The sequence below is a fragment of the Budorcas taxicolor genome, chromosome 20, assembly GCF_023091745.1.
Source record: "Budorcas taxicolor isolate Tak-1 chromosome 20, Takin1.1, whole genome shotgun sequence".
In the NCBI taxonomy this organism is placed as follows: Eukaryota; Metazoa; Chordata; class Mammalia; order Artiodactyla; family Bovidae; genus Budorcas; species Budorcas taxicolor.
This window is the reverse complement of record NC_068929.1, coordinates 27,264,737-27,285,226: the sequence shown is the minus strand read 5'-3', so window position 1 is coordinate 27,285,226 and position 20,490 is coordinate 27,264,737. Positions and strand designations below refer to the sequence as shown.

Below are 20,490 nucleotides of genomic sequence, written 5' to 3'. Positions count from 1 at the left end.
GATGAGAGCAACAGAGCTGCCTTCACATCCAATAATCACAATTCCTCACCCCAGCAGCCCCCATGCGGGGAAAGCCAGGCCACTCAGCACCCACACTGTGCAGATGAGGCCAGGGCTCCGGCTCAGGGAGAGGCTACAATGAGCAGCAGCACCACCTTGGCTTGGATTTCAGAGCAGTGACCTGCTGAGATGAAGCAGGAGCTGTCTGTATATTCCAGAAAACCTCTTCGGAAAACAGCCCAAAGTAAGGGGACAAGTCACCTAATTCTCAGCACTGGACTTGCAGACCTGATGATCTGTTTAGGCTTCTACCACTGTCAGAAAAGTGACAAGTAACTTCGACCACTTGTCTGCTTCAAGAGCAAAGATTCCCTCTTATCCTGAAGGTTGCCAGTTTGCAGCTTGCTATACAATGCACCTGTCTGCTTCCTCTAAATGAAGGACAGAAGTCATTTCAAACAATTGTAACTGGCCTTGGCAGAGCACAGGCAGCCATCCATTCCTCTTCTGAACTTAGTGCAACAAGCAGTGGCTTCCAGTTGACTTGGGCAGTGAGGCCAATGAGAACGTCAGAGGCAGTCGCACAGGATAAAACACCAAACCCATAACCCACCATCAATAGACCCAAAGTACTTACTGCCACGAACATCATGCAGTACATGGAGAATGAAGAGTGGCCCGAATAAAAGGACAGTCTAGAACAGAAAGAAGAGAAACATTAATCTTCCCTCTTAGAGACCAAGAATATTTTTTATTTCATAAATCTCCTTACCTTCCCATTGTATATAGCTCCCTCCCCTTACCTTAGAAGGGTGGGGTGGGAGGGCAGTTAAACAGGAACTTTAAAGAGTCCTAGGAGGGTCTTGTGTGGATCACAATAAACTGTGGAAAATTCTGAAAGAGGTGGGAATACCAGACCACCTGACCTGCCTCTTGAGAAACCTATATGCAGGTCAGGAAGCAACAGTTAGAACTGGACATGGAACAACAGACTGGTTCCAAATAGGAAAACGAGTACATCAAGGCTGTTACTGTCACCCTGCTTATTTAACTTCTATGCAGAGTACATCATGAGAAACTCTGGGCTGGAAGAAGCACAAGCTGGAATCAAGACTGCCGGGAGAAATATCAATAACCTCAGATATGCAGATGACACCACCCTTATGGCAGAAAGTGAAGAGGAACTAAAAAGCCTCTTGATGAAAGTGAAAGAGCAGAGTGAAAAAGTTGGCTTAAAGCTCAACATTCAGAAAACGAGGATCATGGCATCTGGTCCCATCACTTCATGGGGAATAGATGGGGAAACAGTGGAAACAGTGTCAGACTTTATCTTCTTGGGCTCCAAAATCACTGCAGATGGTGACTGCAGCCATGAAATTAAAAGATGCTTACTCTTTGGAAGAAAAGTTATGACCAACCTAGATAGCATATTGAAAAGGAGAGACATTACTTTGCCAACAAAGGTCCGTCTAGTCAAGGCTATGGTTTTTCCAATAGTCATGTATGGATGTGAGAGTTGGACTGTGAAGAAAGCTGAGTGCCAAACAATTGATGCTTTTGAACTGTGGTGTTGGAGAAGACTCTTGAGAGTCCCATGGACTGCAAGGAGATCCAACCAGTCCATTTTAAAGGAGATCAGTCCTGGGTGTTCTTTGGAAGGAACGATGCTAAAGCTGAAACTCCAGTACTTTGGCCACCTCATGCGAAGAGCTGACTCATTGGAGAAGACTCTGATGCTGGGAGGGATTGAGGCAGGAGGAGAAGGGGACGACAGAGGATGAGATGGCTGGATGGCATCACCGACTCGATGGACATGAGTCTGAGTGAACTCAGGAGTTGGTGATGGACAGGGAGGCCTGGCGTGCTGTGATTCATGGGGTCGCAAAGAGTCGGACATGACTGAGCGACTGAACTGAACTGCACTGAACTGAGGAGGGTCTGAGGTCTGATTGCTACACAGTGTCATTTTATTGATACTTTCAGGATGGGTAGTGAGTCACTGACAAATTTGCCAAGCATTTCTAAAGGAAAATTTGACAAGCTACACCAGCATAAATGGCCTGAATTTCTCACATAAAAACTTACATGACCATAATTTAAGTTTTATTTTCCACTTTAAGGGTGTGTCCCTGAATAGTAGTAATAAATACTTTCTTTGGAACACTCACAAATTGAGTACTTTAAAAAATAATAATTTTAAAGTGATATTTTAGCATCTTGCCTTAGATTTCCCACCAGATTAAGTGCTTTTGCTTGACATTTATTTTTAAATTGTGCACTGATAGTCCTGAACCAGATTAACCATGTCTTTCAACTTTATATTCTATAAACATCTAGGCATCATCTTTCTACCTAAAAATCACAGAATGCTTACAAAACTTAATTTTATTGTACTTGAGAATAAAATCACAAGGAACAGGTTCTGAAGTATTATACTTATTATGCCCTACTTGGTTCAAAAGGAATTTGTTTTCCCCAATACATAAAGGAGAAAAGACTCCTAAAACACATGCCAACTAAGATTTATGTAATCAAACTTGATAATTATTCTGGGTTTAATATACATAAACAAGAAAAATAAATCACTTTTAGCCTTCCCAACCACTTGGCTGTGAAGAGATCAATTATTTTCATATTGGTTAAGTCTCTAGGAGATACAGCATCTTATTATGTCCATAATTCACAAATGAACAAATAATTATATGGGCACTCTGATAAAATCCAAAGAGTAGTCAAAATGTAGACTATTTTCATCATAGTGACCTCAACTGAAATTCTATCCCTGGTCTAAGAACTTGCTTTGTTCTTGAGGTTTTAACCAATCTTAGACTCACTTTATTATAGCCAATCTGATGAAATTACATACATACATTAACAATTTAAGCTAGTTCTCCACCAAAGTTTCGGAAAGACTTTCAAAAAGAAAATTTACAAAGATAAGAATATATTCTGAAATGCAGCTGTTTTCATCAGTTCTGTGGCCTGGTCTATTAAACAATGAGCAAGTAGATTGGTCTTGACTATCTATGTAACTTACTGTGAGTGGGATTCTATTTCAAATGGCAAATTTAAGATGATTTTTTTTCCTATATCTGTCACCCAGGTCATCCCTTTCTCCTAGGAGAGCTCATTAAACTTGGTCTAAAGCTCAATATCATAGCCTTAAGAGCGTTCTTTCACAGCCATCCACCCACCCGGCGCCCACAGGGTCTGAGCTCCTACTCCTCAGTTCACCACTCTTCCATCTCTGTATTTCAACAATGACATCAGTGTTCAGCCTTATGAAATGCAAAGACAACCAAATCCAGCTTTTATCAGTCATCAGAAGCAATCAACTCACACAAAGTGCTTCTTAATTTTTTAATGGAATTTACTAAATATTCTGGGGCTCATGGGAAGACTAACTCACAAACAACCTTCTAATCATCTCACGGCTCTTCCCCTACTACCTGACTTTCTTCCTCTCTTCTTCCTAACTCACAAAACAGTTACAACTTTGGTTATGCTTTCAGTTTGAAAATTTTTTGAGTTTGCATTAATGCTTGAATGATGATACCTAACTACAGAATGTCTAGGCTGATGACTTTTTTTCCTTATCACTTTGAGTATATCATACTATCTTCTGGCTTCTACTTTTGCTTTAAAATATGAGCTGCCTTTCTGGGTTATATGTGTTTTCTCTGTAATTGCTTCCTCTACTGCCAAAGTCTTCAATATTCTGCAGTTTTGCTATCATGTTTATAAGTATGAATTTCCATTGATTTACCTGATTTAGTATTCGTTGGCTTCCTATGTCTGAGGATTTGTACACATCACCAATTCTAGATCAGTCTCAGTTATTACACCTTTGAATTATGTATCCTCCATCCTATTTTCCTTTTCAGAGATTCTGATTCAACATGTTAGACATTTCCATTCTGTCCCTCCATATCTCTTAAACTTTCTTTTCTATTTTTAATCTTGGTCTCTTCAGGTTTATCTTCCCTCCCTTTACTGTGTCTAGTCTGCTTAATCTGGTTTTTCATTCAAATTACTATGTATGTATCGTTTATAGGTCTTTCTGGATCGTCTGCAAATCTGGTGAATTTTGATTCTCACCATCCTGCATCATATTCTCAATCTTATTTGTTCCTATACAGCAGATATGTAGATTTATTTCCTATAGGGTAATTCTAGTATCTGAATCTTTGAGACAAACTCTAATATAGTTTGTTTATATAGTTTGTTTTTCTGCTGACTCTCATATTAGATAAGAGCTCATATTCTTGGGACTCTCAATCTGGGGACTCTTAAGAGTATTTGGTTGAAAGAGCATTCTTCCAGAAATATGTGTTCTCTTCTGCTAGATTTACTATCAGTCCACTTCAATCTTTTTCTTTAAGCCACACAGATAGTACGAATTCCGACTCCAGAAGAGTATGAGGGTGGTATTATGGTTAAGGATTCTTCTTGATGGGTTTCTTCTGGGAGGATGTTTCCCTTTGGGAATCCTTATATTATCCACAGGCTTTCCATCTGTCTTTCTTTACTGCTCAGCCTTTATCTCCTGTGCCATGTTCAGAGACTATCACAATTCAGGCTTTAGGTGACCAGGAATTGGCAAGTACTTTCAGAGCACACTTCAAATCTACAGCATTATCTGACTCCAGCCTTATAAAAATTCCTTTACTCTTCCACCAGCTCAGCTATTTATTTAAAAGATTTATATGTTTGTAATATATAAAACAAACATGTGCATGTGTATATTGTGATATATCATCTAGCATGTTTAGTTGAGGGCTCCCGGGTGGCACTAGTATTAAAGAATCCACCTGCAAAGCAGGAGACGCAAGAGACGTGGGTTTGATCCCTGGGTTGGGAATATCCCCTAGAAGGGGAAATGGCAACCCACTCCAGTATTCTTGCCTGGAAAATCCCACGGACAGAGAGGCCTGGTGGACTACAGGGGGCCACAAAGATTCGGACATGACTCAACACATGCACGTGTTTAGTTGAGTTGTATCAGTAAGCATTTCTAACCCTACATGTTGCCAGAAATAGAAGTGATCTTTTTTAAAATCTGTTTTTAAAACAAGACTTAGAACTAATAAAATGTTATCTAAAATAAACTGCTCTACTAGGAGAGACAACAGTTTTTAATTTATAAACATTATAAAATTTAATTTATAAAATTAAATTATATTAATATAATTATTATTGATAATATTGCTATATTAATATTAATTACATAAATATAAATATAATTAAATGTATTATATTATTAATTAATTTATAATTTGTGTCTAATTATAAAGTGGCCAGCACTCACAGAAGTTGCCAATTATTACTATTCTACCAGTTCACTGAGTATGCCAAAGTGACTCTGTTGCAAATTAGGAGAACTTCCTTTTTCTCCAAAAATCATCCTGAAATCAATTCCTAAAGCATTCTAAAGATGAAAGATCCTCAAAAGACTGTTAATGGTTACAAGCCATTGATTACCATCTATGTTCAGGTACTTATTAATACACAGTACTTCCACTTTTACGAAAACACCAATAGGAACTATCAAACTATTTCACACACAGAGAAAACGGAACCTACCAGAAGTTCAGCAACTAACTCAAAAGTCATATCACTTTGAGGTTTAAATCTGAATCTTCCCATCTCTTCTCACCATGCCATGATTCCACTCCCGTGAATGGCAGGCAAGCCAGCAGCAGCATTAATCCTGCCATCTCCAGGCAGGGAGCACCATCAGAAGAAACAGGACTCCCTGCTTATACAAGGCAACATGTGTGAAGTAAAGTGACACTTACATGATCTGTGACAAAATAAATATTGTTTATGTGTAAATAGTCATCTTAAGCGAATACTAATGTGTCCTCTGTATGTTCTAAAGCTCAAATAAAAGTAAGTCAAATTGCAAAATGAGGCATTTTCTCCAAATAGTATTTCCTGATTATACAGTTTACATAACAGCATGTTATGGACATGCTTAACTTGAAGGACATGTTAAATTTCCCTTCAGTGATAACCTTTAAACATGGACTGATCCTGTAAAACAGTTAAACTATGTCTCAACCAACTACACACAGGAGGAATGACCCTTAATGACCAATTTCCCCAGTATTTTATTTCTAAAGGGTTTTTTTTCCAACCAGTAACTGTTAATAAATGCTTAAGCAATGAGATATCAAGTTATTATCTTTTAAAAATTCACACCTAAGATACTCTGGCATTCAAGTACCTATGAAGGTAAAATGAGTACTTTTATATTGAATTGAAAAAGTTCACACTTGTTGGAGAGTGGTCTGGCAACATCTCTCTAAATGTATCTATCTATATATAAAACCAGCATATTTTTTGACCCAGTACTTCCACTTCAAGGCATTGCGGCACCCTAGAGAAAAACAGCATGAGCACAAAGATGTCTGCTACAATACTGCTGGCGACTCAAGGACCCAAGAGAACAATTCTATCACTAATTTTCTGAACACAGTACTACAAATCAGCTAAAAAGTAACTATATAAACCAACAAGAGTATTTTAAAGGGTCATTTATGTAAACCACATAAAACTATATTTCACATTTAATATAAAACTACACAGAAAATGACAGAAAAGATACACAAACTGTTAACAGTGGCTCTGGGGAAAGTTATCAAATGGAGACTGAAAAACAAAACCTTTTATATTTTATAGTACACAACCTGTTATTATAGGGATAATATATATGAAAAATATTTTTTCACTGGTAATCAAAGTATCTTCAATGTGTCTGCTATAAATGTCCTACAAACCTCTTCTCCACTACACACCCACCCACCTACACACACACACACACACACACACACACACACACACACACACACACCCAAACTCCTCTTCCTGATTAACAGTTTCCCTGAGAGCTGCTCTGCCAAGTGAGCTACGACTTGGAGAACAAAAGCGATCAGACTGTCCAGAAATACAAGGAATACAGAGTATCTCTCCTCTAAAGTGTACAAAGACAAGGATAAAAGTAATAAATGGTGGAGGAACTCAGATGATCCCAATCAAACTTATTTTAAATAAAATACAACAAAAACTAATGTTAATTCATCTTATATCCTTGAAGCACCCAGAGATTGATGACTTATTTCATGAGCACTGAAAACCCTGTCATACATTCTTTGAATTATTTTTACAATGATTTTAATATATTTCTATATAAAGCTGATGCTACATTATATGGAGTCAGTTTTAGCCAAGCCACTTTATGCATAAAAGTGATAGGCCTATCTGAAATAAGTCACGTGACTATTCAATTTTACTCAGTATTAAAGCATCAAATACCACTGTCCAGCCACTAGCATCAGTTAATCATATACTGAACAATCAATATTATATCATGAACCTTAAAGGAGAGAAACTAGCAGGACCATGGAAAATGAAAAAGAGGGAGGAAAAAAGTAGGACACAATTGGTACACGTATAGGGTATTTTTAACTCTTGATTTAATGAACCATTTGATGACTAAAACAATTATGTGTCGTGTGCTCAGGGAAGAATACTGCAAAAAGCAGGAATCTGGACAGTAGGAAGTGGCTTAAGAACCTCCAAGATAAAGGAATGCAGAACTGTGTGTGTCTTGAAAGTCAGATGATCGCAAGAGGTTCCAAACTCTCAGCAGGGAAATGTGTGACTCAAGCAACATGAGAAACGTGGAAGAAATGGACAAATTCTTAGAGAAGTACAACTTTCCAAAACTGAACCAGGAAGAAACAGAAAATCTTAACAGACTCATCACAAGCACGGAAATTGAAACTGTACTCAGAAATCTTCCAGCAAACAAAAGCCCAGGTCCAGACGGCTTCACAGCTGAATTCTACCAAAAATTTAGAGACGAGCTAACACCTATCCTACTCAAACTCTTCCAGAAAATTGCAGAGGAAGGTAAACTTCCAAATTCACTCTATGAGGCCACCATCACCCTGATACCAAAACCTGACAAAGATGCCACAAAAAAAGAAAACTACAGGCCAATATCACTGATGAACATAGATGCAAAAATCCTTAACAAAATTCTAGCAACCAGAAGCCAACAACACATTAAAAAGATCATACACCATGACCAAGTGGGCTTTATCCCAGGGATGCAAGGATTCTTCAATATCCGTAAATCAATCATTTAATTCACCACATTAACAAATTGAAAAATAAAAAGCCATATGATTATCTCAACAGATGCAGAGAAAGCCTTTGACAAAATTCAACATCCATTTATGATAAAAAACTTTCCAGAAAGCAGGAATAGAAGGAACATACCTCAACATAATAAAAGCTATATATGACAAACCCACAGCAAATATTATCCTCAATGGTGAAAAACTGAAAGCATTTCCCCTAAAGTCAGGAACAAGACAAGGGTGCCCACTTTCACCGCTACTATTCAACATAGTTCTGGAAGTTTTGGCCACAGCAATCAGAGCAGAAAAAGAAATAAAAGGAATCCAAATTGGAAAAGAAGAAGTAAAACTCTCACTGTTTGCAGATGACATGATCCTCTACATAGAAAACCCTAAAGACTCCACCAGAAAATTACCAGAGTTAATCAATGAATATAGTGAAGTTGCAGGATATAAAATCAACACACAGAAATCCCTTGCATTCCTATACACTAATAATGAGAAAGTAGAAAAAGAAATTAAGGAAACAATTTGATTCACCATTGCAACGAAAAGAATAAAATACTTAGGAATATATCTACCTAAAGAAACTAAAGACCTATTATAGAAAACTATAAAACACTGGTGAAAGAAATCAAAGAGGACACTAATACATGGAGAAATATACCACGTTCATGGATCACAAGGATCAATATAGTGAAAATGAGTATACTACCCAAAGCAATCTACAGATTCAATGCAATCCCTATCAAGCTACCACCGGTATTTTTCACGGAGATAGAACAAATAATTTCACAGTTTGTATGGAAATACAAAAAACCTCGAATAGCCAAAGCAATCTTGAGAAAGAAGAATGGAACTGAAGGAATCAACCTGCCTGACTTCAGGCTCTACTACAAAGCCACAGTCATCGAGACAGTATGGTACTGGCCCAAAGACAGAAATATAGATCAATGGAACAAAATAGAAAGCCCAGAGATAAATCCACAAACCTACGGACACCTTATCTTCAACAAAGGAGGCAAGAATATACAATGGAGAAAAGACCATCTCTTTAACAAGTGGTGTTGCGAAAACGGGTCAACCACTTGTAGAAGAATGAAACTAGAACACTTTCTAACACGATACACAAAAATAAACTCAAATGGATTAAAGATCTAAACGTAAGACCAGAAACTATAAAACTCCTAGAGGAGAACATAGGCAAAACACTCTCCGACATAAATCACAGCAGGATCCTCTATGACCCACCTCCCAGAATTCTGGAAATAAAAGCAAAAATAAACAAATGGCATCTAATTAAAATTAAAAGCTTCTGCACAACAAAGGAAACTAGAAGCAAGCTGAAAAGACAGCCTTCGGAATGGGAGAAAATAATAGCAAATGAAGCAACTGACAAACAACTAATCTCAAAAATATACAAGCAACTCATGCAGCTCAATTCCAGAAAAATAAACGACCCAATCAAAAAATGGGCCAAAGAACTAAATAGACATTTCTCCAAAGAAGACATACGGATGGCTAACAAACACATGAAAAGATGCTCAACATCACTCATTATCAGAGAAATGCAAATCAAAACCACAATGAGGTACCACTTCACACCAGTCAGAATGGCTGCGATCCAAAAGTCTACAAGCAATAAATGCTGGAGAGGGCGTGGAGAAAAGGGAACTCTCCTACACTGTTGGTGGGAATGCAAACTAGTACAGCCACTATGGAGAACAGTGTGGAGATTCCTTAAAAAATTGCAGATAGAACTGCCTTATGACCCAGCAATCCCACTGCTGGGCATACACACCAAGGAAACCAGAATTGAAAGAGACACGTGTACCCCAATGTTCATCGCAGCACTGTTTATAATAGCCAGGACATGGAAGCAACCTAGATGTCCATCAGCAGATGAATGGATAACAAAGCTGTGGTACATATACACAATGGAGTATTACTCAGCCATTAAAAAGAATACATTTGAATCAGTTCTAATGAGGTGGATGAAACTGGAGCTGATTATACAGAGTGAAGTAAGCCAGAAAGAAAAACACCAATACAGTATACTAACACATATATATGGAATTTAGAAAGATGGTAACGATAACCCTGTATGCGAGACAGCAAAAGAGACACAGATGTATAGAACAGACTTTTGGACTCTGTGGGAGACGGGGAGGGTGGGATGATTTGGGAGAATGGCACTGAAACATGTATAATATCATGTAAGAAACGAATCGCCAGTCTAGGTTCGATGCAGGATACAGGATGCTTGGGGCTGGTGCACTGGGATGACCCAGAGAGATGGTATTGGGGGGGAGGTGGGAGGGGAGTTCAGAATTGGGAACTCATGTATACCCGTGGCAGATTCATGTTGATGTATGGCAAAACCAATATAGTATTGTAAAGCAAAATAAAAAAAAAAAAAAAAGCAACACGAGAGAGTAGGTGTGACAGAGGACAAAACATGCCTAGGTATACCAACCAGGGGAAGGGAGCTCACAGGTTTTCTGTGACATGCGGGGAAATTCATGACTACATGCAGTAAACTCCAAATTTCCAAAGGCATCTTATATAAGACAGTTACAAAGGAAACAACAGGCAAGTGGTAGATTAAGCAAAGGACACACTGAAGTACACCAATGCAAACTAACAGTGCCTTGCCTGCCAAGCCCATCTTTTGAGGGAGGTCACCATTATCTTCATTACCTCCACCATAGTTTGGCCCCAGGTAAACAGGAGGGAGGGAACACAGCTCCACCCATCAACAGAAAATTGGATTAAACATTTACTGAGCATGGCCCCTCAGAACAAGACCCACTATCTCCTTCAGTCAGTCTCTCCCATCAGGAAGCTTCTGTAAGCCTCTTATCCTTCTCCATCAGAGGGCAGACAGAGTGAAAACCACAATCACAGAAAACTTAACCAATCTAATCACACGGACCACAGCCTTGTCTAACTCAATGAAACTATGAGCCATGCTGTGTACGGCCACCCAAGATGGATGGGTCACAGTGGAGAGTTCTGACAAAACGTAGTCCACTGCAGAAGGGAATGGCAAACCATTTCAGTATTCCTGCCTTGAGAACCCCATGAACGGTATGAAAAGGCAAAAAGATAGGACACTGAAAGATGAACTCCCCAGGAAGGTAGGTGCCCAATATGCTACTGGAGATCAGTGGAGAAATAACTACAGAAAGAATGAAGAGAGGGCGCCAAAGCAAAAACAACACCCAGTTGTGGATGTGACTAGTGATGAAAGTAAAGTCTGATGCTGTGAAGAACAATATTGCATAGGAACCTGGAATGTTAGGTCCATGAATCAAGGCAAATTGGAAGTGATCAAACAGGAGATGGCAGGAGTGAATAGCGACATTTTAGGAATCAGCGAACTAAAATGGACTGGAATGGGCGAATTTAACTCAGATGACCATTATATATACTACTGTGGGCAAGAATCTATCAGAAGAAATAGAGAAGCCATCACAGTCAACAAAAGAGTCCAAAATACAGTACTTGGATGCAATCTCAAAAACTACAAATGATCTCTGTTCGTTTCCAAGGTAAACCATTCAATATCACAATAATCCAAGTCTATACCCCGACCAGTAATGCTGAAGAAGCTGAAGTTGAACAGTTCTATGAAGACCTACAAGACATTCTAGAATTAACACCCAAAAAAGATGTCCTTTTCATTATAGGGGACTGGAATGTAAAAGTAGGAAGTCAAGAAATACCTGGAGTAACAGGCAAATTTGGCCTAGGAGTACAAAATGAAGCAGGGCAAAGGCTGATAGAGTTTTGCCAAGAGAATGCGCTGGTCATAGCAAACACTCTGCCAACGACACAAGAGAAGACTCTACACATGGACATCACCAGATGGTCAACACTGAAATCAGATTGATTATATTCTTTGCAGCCAAAGATGGAGAAGCTCTATACAGTCAGCAAAAACAAGACCGGGAGAGGACTGTGGCTCAGATCATGAACTCCTTATTGCCAAATTCAGACTTAAATTGAAGAAAGAAGGGAAAACAACTAGACCATTCAGGTGTGACCTAAATAAAAAATCCCTAACAATTATACAGTGGAAGTAAGAAATAGATTTAAGGGACTAGATCTGACAGAGTGCCTGATGAACTATGGACAGAGGTTTGTGACACTGTATAGGAGACAGGGATCAAGACCATTCCCAAGGAAAGAAAAAAGCAAAAAAGCAAAATGGCTGTCTGAGGAGGCCTTACAAATAGCTGTGAAAAGAAGAGAAGTAAAAAGCAAAGAAGAACAGGAAAGATATACCTATTCAAATTCAGAGTTCCAAAGAATAGCAAGGAAAGATAATAAAGCCTTCATCAGCGATCAGTGCAAAGAAATGGAGGAAAACAATAGAAATCTCTTCAAGAAAATCAGAGATACCAAGGGAACATTTCATGCAAAGATGGGCTCGATAAAGGACAGAAATAGTATGGACCTAATAGAAGCAGAAGATATTAACAAGAGGTGGCAAGAATGCACAGAAGAACTGTACAAAAAAGATCTTCATGACCAAGATAATCACAATGGTGTGATCATTCACCTAGAGCCAGACATCCTAGAATGTGAAGTCAAGTGGGCCTTAGAAAGCATCACTACGAGCAAAGCTAGTGGAGGTGATAGCATTCCAGCTGAGCTATTTCAAATCCTGAAAGAATATGCTGTGAAAGTGCTGCACTCAATATGCCAGCAAATTTGGAAAACTCAGCAGTGGCCACAGGACTGGAAAAGGTCAGTTTTCATTTCAATTCCAAAGAAAGGCAATGCCAAAGAATGCTCAAACCACCTCACAATTGCACTCATCTCACACGCTAGTAAAGTAATGCTCAAAATTCTCCAAGCCAGGCTTCAGCATACGTGAACCGTGAACTTCCAGATGTTCAAGCTGGTTTTAGAAAAGGCAGAGGACCCAGAGACAAATTGCCAACATCCGCTGGATCATGGAAAATGCAAGAAAGTTCCAGAAAAACATCTATTTCTGCTTTATTGACTATGCCAAAGCCTTTGACTGTGTGGATCACAATAAACTGTGGAAAATTCTGAAAGAGATGGGAATACCAGACCACCTGACGTGCCTCTTGAGAAACCTGTATGCAGGTCAGGAAGCAACAGTTAGAATTGGGCATGGAACAACAGACTGGTTCCAAATAGGAAAAGAGTATGTCAAGGCTGTATATTGTCACCCTGCTTATTTAACTTATATGCAGAGTACATTATGAGAAATGCAGGGCTGGAAGAAGCACAAGCTGGAATCAAGATTGCCAGGAGAAATATCAATAACCTCAGATGCAGATGACACAACCGTTATGGCAGAAAGTGAAGAAGAACTAAAAAGCTTCTTGATGAAAGTGAAAGAGGAGAGTGAAAACGGTGGCTTAAAGCTCAACATTCAGAAAACAAAGATCATGGCATCCAGTCCCATCACTTCATGGCAAATAGATGGGGATATAGTGGCTGACTTTATTTTGGGGGGTTCCAAAATCACTGCAGATGGTGACTGCAGCCATGAAATTAAAAGATGCTTACTCCTTGGAAGAAAAGTTATGACTAACCTAGGCAGCATATTAAAAAGCAGAGACATTATTTTGCCAACAAAGGTCCATCTAGTCAAGGCTATGGTTTTTCCATTAGTCATGTATGGATGTGAGAGTTGGACTATAAAGAAAGCTGAGTGCCGAAGAATTGATGCTTTTGAATTTTGGTGTTGGAAAAGACTCTTGAGATTCCCTTGGACTGCAAGGAGATCCAACCAATCCATCCTAAAGGAGATCAGTCCTGAATGTTCTCTGATGCTGAAGCTGAAGCTGAAACTCCAATACTTTGGCCACCTGATGCAAAGAACTGACTCATTAGAAAAGACCCTGATGCTGGGAAAGATTGAAGGTGAGAGGAGAAGGGGATGACAGAGGATGAGATGGTTGGATGGCATCACCAACTCGATGGACATGAGTTTGAGTAAACTCCGGGAGTTGGTGATGGAAAGGGAAGCCTGGCATGCTGCAGTCTATGGGGCTGCAAAGAGTTGGACACAACTGAGCAACTGACCTGAACTGCCAACCCCTTTTTAAAACACGTTGAACAAGGATACCACTTGCTAAAAGGGAAAAGATCTCAGAGTAAGAGAGAAGGAAGAGACAGTTCTAAATCACTTTCAGTTGTTTATCTTTTTTAACTGGCAGGATTGCTACCTAGAGGCAAGATTGCTAGTTTAAGCCCTCTTCCCAAAAGACAACACCAAGGCCAAGAAAGTCTATTGGCACCTACCTAGTATGCTCCACTTCCAACCCTAACACAGACCATGAAATCACCACTAACTCTTGGTCACCAGGGCCAAGAAGGACAAGGTTCAAGACATTAATAAAACTATCTTTAGGTTTGCACCAATGAAAACTTTAGATATGAGCTGAAGCAGACACTTTCAGCAGCAAGAGAAGTGGCAAAGGCCCACAAAGATGTAAATTTGTTAGATCCTAAAAGAAAGCTAGCCAGAGAGGTCATTCTTGGTCCTTTTAGATTAGACATGATGATATCAGTAGAACTCATGTTACAGGACTAGCAAGAGTTCCACTTACAGAAACCTTTCTATACAACACACAAAAGCAGAAAAGTCACATTTCCTTTAGTATTTCAAGTCCTTCTGCTGTTAAGAGAAAAGAAAAATGATATCAGTTCCTATAATGCCCATTTTAGTGTATATTTAGATTAAAATTAAGTGCAGGAATGCTAAATATTTTTTACAAGCATAAAAACAGAATTACTCTCCTGTTTCAAATCCTTCATGAGCACAAATTACTGAACATAGAATAACAGACCCTTCATAAGCCCCACCAGTCTCTCATCTGCTACCAAAGTACTTAAAATTCCCAATGCACACCATGTTTCATGCTCTCTCTGCTATTCATCCTCTGCCTGGCACAGGCTTCCCACTTTTCTTTAATAGTTACTATACAAGAGCCACTCACTTCCTCCAAGAAACCTTTCTTGAACAGCTAGTCTGTAGTTATTGCCCTTTCTTTCACCACAAAGGAGCGACCAACAACACTCAATGAATAAATCTGTCTTAGCACCAACCTTCTTAGAGTAAAATCATCTATAACTATGCCTTCTTCCTCTAATATAGTAGATGGGTAGAGGTGGAATAAGACATTTTAAATAGGAATTTTGGTATATTTTTATTACATAAGATACATTCATAAAAATTCAGAAGATACAGCTAAACAAAAGAAAAACTGCTGGCAAACTCCCATCCTCCCTGGTTGAGATCCCATCTTAATTCATCTTGTATCTCTAACACCCAACAGCAATATCAAGCACAGAGTAAGTTCTCAACTTATTTTTTTAAGCTAAAGTAGAACTTAATTTCTTGAATAATCATTTTGATTTAGTTATCCCAGAAAATATTAAATTCACACACTTCATATTTTAAGGACTTCCCCGGTGGCTCAGATGATAAATTGTCTGCCTACAATGCAGGAGACCTGGGTTCAATCCCTGGGTCAGGAAGATCTCCTGGAGAAGGAAATGGCAACCCACTCCAGTATTCTTGCCTGGAAAATCCCATGGGCAGAGGAGCCTGGTAGGCTACAGTCCATGGGGTCACAAAGAGTCAGATGCGTCTGAGCGACTTCACTTTCACTTTCATTCGTATTTTAAACATTACATACAAATCCACCTTTTCTGCCCATCACCCCCCAACTCATCATGCACCAAGAATAAGGTATCACTTTAGTGGCTCCATTAAGAAGTATACTTTAACTATCTTGTGCTGTGACAGTTGTAAAATGCATAAAAATAAAACTAAGGAAAATAAGTTATCTTTGCATGATAATTGTATCATGTAATTAAAAACTATGCTTAGCGTGTGGGCTTCCCTGGTGGCACAGAGGTAAAGAATCTGTCTGGCAATTCGGGAGATGCCAAAGACTCAGGTTAGATCCCTTGATTGGGAAGATCCCCTGGAGAAGGAAATGGCAACCTGCTCTGGTATTCTTGCCTGGAAAAGTCCATGGAAGAGGAGCCTGGAGTGCTACAATCATGGAATTCCAAAGAGTTGGACACGACTGAGCACATGTGCGCATGCACACACACAGCTTAGTCTATGCCAATAAACTGTAGCAAGCCACATGAGATAAATTATGATTTTAACAGCAGGCCCTCTGCTGTGTTTTCCCTTACAGTGATTAGGATTCTGATCTTATCAACAATGTTCAGGAGAATTAGGAGTTTCAGTGTCAAAGTGTTACGAGCTTAAACATGCAGTACCTAATGCATGTTTCCCAACACATCTGGCAAACATTTTAACAATGCATGTAAAATGTCCAGAAACCGTTTTACATTATGGTCAAAGGCAATCAGATTAGCGGAGCGAATGATACCCACAATGATGAAGTGACAGGTATATTCTGTTGTAAATTTTTTTTTTTAATTAAGTTTTTTAAAAGCATTCTGAAAGCAAAAGTAAGTGGCCAAAGCCCAAAGCAAAATGACAAGGGATGACAAATAAGGGAAAAGGTCTTAGGTATTGTCCGAATGCTACTTTCCATTACCTATATGAAGACTTTTCTCAGTTTTTAAAAGACTCATTTCTATCCTTCAATAAAACAAAATCTTGAAAATTGCCCAACTTCTTCAGAAATTTCCAAACGTAGGATACCTCAAAAGCCAAACATTGCAGCTGCAATATATTACATAAAAGAAAAAATTTACCCAATCCTGTGATCTTTCTCTCTCAAGAAAAATGGTTTAAGCTCTTTTATTATACAAATGAATAGTAATAATATCATTAGATGTTATTTAGTGTCTTTCCAAACCTCTCTCTCCCAAAAGAGAAGAATTAAAAAACCCACAGCAACACAACCATTTCTGTCTGCTTACTCAACAGAGAATGGTGTCATAAGGAAGTCAAGATCCAGGCACCTAGTGGTCACTTATTACTGACTGGTTCCCTGGTACTCAGACGGTAAAGCGTCTATCAATGTGGGAGACCTGGGTTTGATCCCTGGGTCAGGAAGATTCCCTGGAGAAGGAAATGGCAACCCATTCCAGTACTCTTGCCTAGAAAATCCCATGGACGGAGGAGCCTGGTGCAGGCTACTGTCCATGGGGTCACAAAGAGTCAGACATTACTGAGTGATTTCACTTCACTTCACTTTAGTAACCTCTTAGGATATTAGCTGGTCCAGGTGAGATGAGTGCCATTTTGGTACAGCAGTCACAAGACAGAGCAAGGTTTGCTCCTAAAACTAATGTATGGAGGCATTACTTGGTGAATTTGTTCAAAATGGAGAATTTACAGGTAGGGCCAATGGTGGGATGCAAGATTCTGTTGTCTAACAAGCTCTCAGGTGATACCCAGTCTGCTAGTTGTTATGCTCCGAGCCCATATCTCCGAACCGACCGAGAGAGAGAGCAAGTCCACCACGGTAATGCAAGGGCAAGAAGCGAGTTTATCTCTAGCGCGCTAGGGCCCAAGTCTCATCCCACACAAGGGAATCCGACAAGAGCCCCGAACAAAGGAGTATGGCGGCTTATATACAGACAGTTCTTTGTCTCAGTTACAGGAGTAGCTGGCGTTACATGATTGGCCAGGCAGGATGAGCGCCTATCTTGTCTCTTTCTGGTAAACATGACTCAGGTCCTAGAGCCCGTCGTTTGGTTCCAACACTAGTCAGAGCAGAGAACCACACTATGAATGGCAAAGGGAGAGAAATGAGAAGAAAAGTAATTCTGACCTTGAGCTGGAATACATTTGGGCTTCCCTGGTAGCTCAGATGGTAGAGAATCTGCCTGCAATGCAGAAGATCTGACCAGAGGTTTGGCCTCTGGGTTGGGAAGATCCCCTGGAGAGCAGAATGGCTACCCACTCTAGTATTCTTGCCTGGAGAATCTGATGGACAGAGGAGCCTAGAGGGCTACAGACCATGGAGTTGCAAACAGTGGAACGCAACTGAGCAACTAACATTTTCACGTTTTTTTAGGAATACACTTAGGATTAAGTCAACAATGTGGGCACTTTATGAAGATAGCCACTACCAAGAGAATGATGATGCTTTTCATGTTTTCCATCTTCTCATTACAAAAGTTACTTAAAATAGAAAAATACTGTGTTTTATTTAAAAAATCATCACTCTAATGCAGATTTCTAGTGGCGGCCAGGAGGAGCTATCCCATGTCCGAGGTCAGGGGTGGCAGCCGAGAGGAGCTACCCCGCGTCCGAGGTCAGGGGTGGTGGCCAAGAGTGCCAGGCTGCGACAGCGCAGGAGCATCCGAGAGGAGCTACCCCACGTCCGAGGTCAGGGGTGGCAGCAGGGAGGAGCAACCCCACGTCCAAGGAGTAGAGGCTGCGCGGGCACAGGAGGGCCTAGAGGAGCTATTCCACGTTCAAGGTCAGGAGGGGAGGCCATAAGGAGATACCCCGCGTCCAAGGTAAGGAGCAGTGGCTGCACTTTCCTGGAGCAGACGTGAAGAGATATCCCACGTCCAAGGTAAAGAGAAACCCAAGTAAGATGGTAGGTGTGGCAAGAGGGCATCAGAGGGCAGACAAACATAAACCACAATCACAGAAAACTAGTCAATCCAATCACACTAGGACCACAGCCCTGCCTAACTCAGTGAAACTAAGCCATGCCCATGGGGCAACCCAAGATGAGTGGGTCATGGTGGAGAGGTCTGACAGAATGTGGTCCACTGGAGAAGGGAATGGCAAACCACTTCAGTATTCTTGCCTTGAGAACCCCATAAACAGTATGAAAAGGCAAAATGGTAGGATACTGAAAGAGGAACTCCCCAGGTCAGTAGGTGCCCAATATGCTACTGGAGATCAGTGGAGAAATAACGCCAGAAAGAATGAAGGGATGGAGCCAAAGCAAAAACGATACCCAGCTGTGGATGTGACTGGTGATAGAAGCAAGGTCCGATGCTATAAAGAGCAATATTGCATAGGAACCTGGAATGTCAGGTCCATGAATCAAGGCAAATTGGAAGTGGTCAAACAGGAGATGGCAAGAGTGACCATCGACATTCTAGAAATCAGTGAAATAAAATGGACTGGAATGAGTGAATTTAACTCAGATGACCATTATATCTACCACTGCGGGCAGGAATCCCTCAGAAGAAAGGGAGTCGCCATCATGGTCAACAAAAGAGTCTGAAATGCAGTACTTGGATGCAATCTCAAAAATGACAGAATGATCTCTGTTCGTTTCCAAGGCAAACCATTCAGTATCACAGTAATCCAAATCTATGCCCCAACCAGTAATGCTGAAGAAGCTGAAGTTGAACGGTTCTATGAAGACCTATAAGACCTTCTAGAACTAACACCTAAAAAAGATGTCCTTTTCATTATGGGGGACTGGAATGCAAAAGTAGGAAGTCAAGAAATACCTGGAGTAACAGGCAAATTTGGCCTTGGAATGCAGAATGAAGCAGGGCAAAGACTAACAGAGTTTTGCCAAGAAAATGCACCCTCTTCCAACAACACAAGAGAAGACTCTACACATGGACATCACCAGATGGTCAACACCAAAATCAGATTGACTATATTCTTTGCAGCCAAAGATGGAGAAGCTCTATACAATCAGCAAAAACAAGACCAGGAGCTGACTGTGGCTCAGATCATGAACTCCTTACTACTAAATTCAGACTTAAATTGAAGAAAGTAGGGAAAACCATTAGACCATTCAGATATGACCTAAATCAAATCCCTTACGATTATACAGTGGAAGTGAGAAATAGATTTAAGGGCCTAGATCGGATAGAGTGCCTGATGAACTATGGAACGAGTTTCGTGACATTGTACAGGAGACGGGGATCAAGACCATCCCCATGGAAAAGAAATGCAAAAAAGCAAAATGGCTGTCTGGGGAGGCCTTACAAATAGCTGTAAAAAGAAGAGAGGCGAAAAGCAAAGGAGAAAAGGAAAGATACAAGCATCTGAATGCAGAGTTCCAAAGAACAGCAAGAAGAGATTAAGAAAGCCTTCCTCAGCGATCAATGCAAAGAAATAGAGGAAAAGAACAGAATGGGAAAGACTAGAGATCTCTTCAAGAAAAGTAGAGATACCAAGGGAACATTTCGTGCAAAGATGGGCTCGATAAAGGACAGAAATAGTATGGACCTAATAGAAGCAGAAGATATTAACAAGAGGTGGCAAGAATACACAGAAGAACTGTACAAAAAAGATCTTCACAACTAAGATAATCACAATGGTGTGATCACTCACCTAGAGCCAGACATCCTGGAATGTGAAGTCAAGTGGGCCTTAGAAAGCATCACTACGAGCAAAGCTAGTGGAGGTGATAGCATTCCAGCTGAGCTA

At 40.0% G+C, this 20,490-nt stretch overlaps 1 protein-coding gene across 2 annotated transcripts in view; it reads right to left on the bottom strand.

Moving 5' to 3' along the window:
• PLPP1 (phospholipid phosphatase 1) overlaps positions 1 to 20,490 on the bottom strand; it is a 116,927-nt gene that overhangs the window by 10,446 nt on the left and 85,991 nt on the right. For both annotated transcript variants that reach the window (XM_052658993.1, XM_052658992.1), the window contains exon 4: positions 638 to 695. In XM_052658993.1, coding sequence (XP_052514953.1) covers positions 638 to 695 — 58 coding nt within the window. The remainder of the gene's footprint in view (positions 1 to 637; positions 696 to 20,490) is intronic.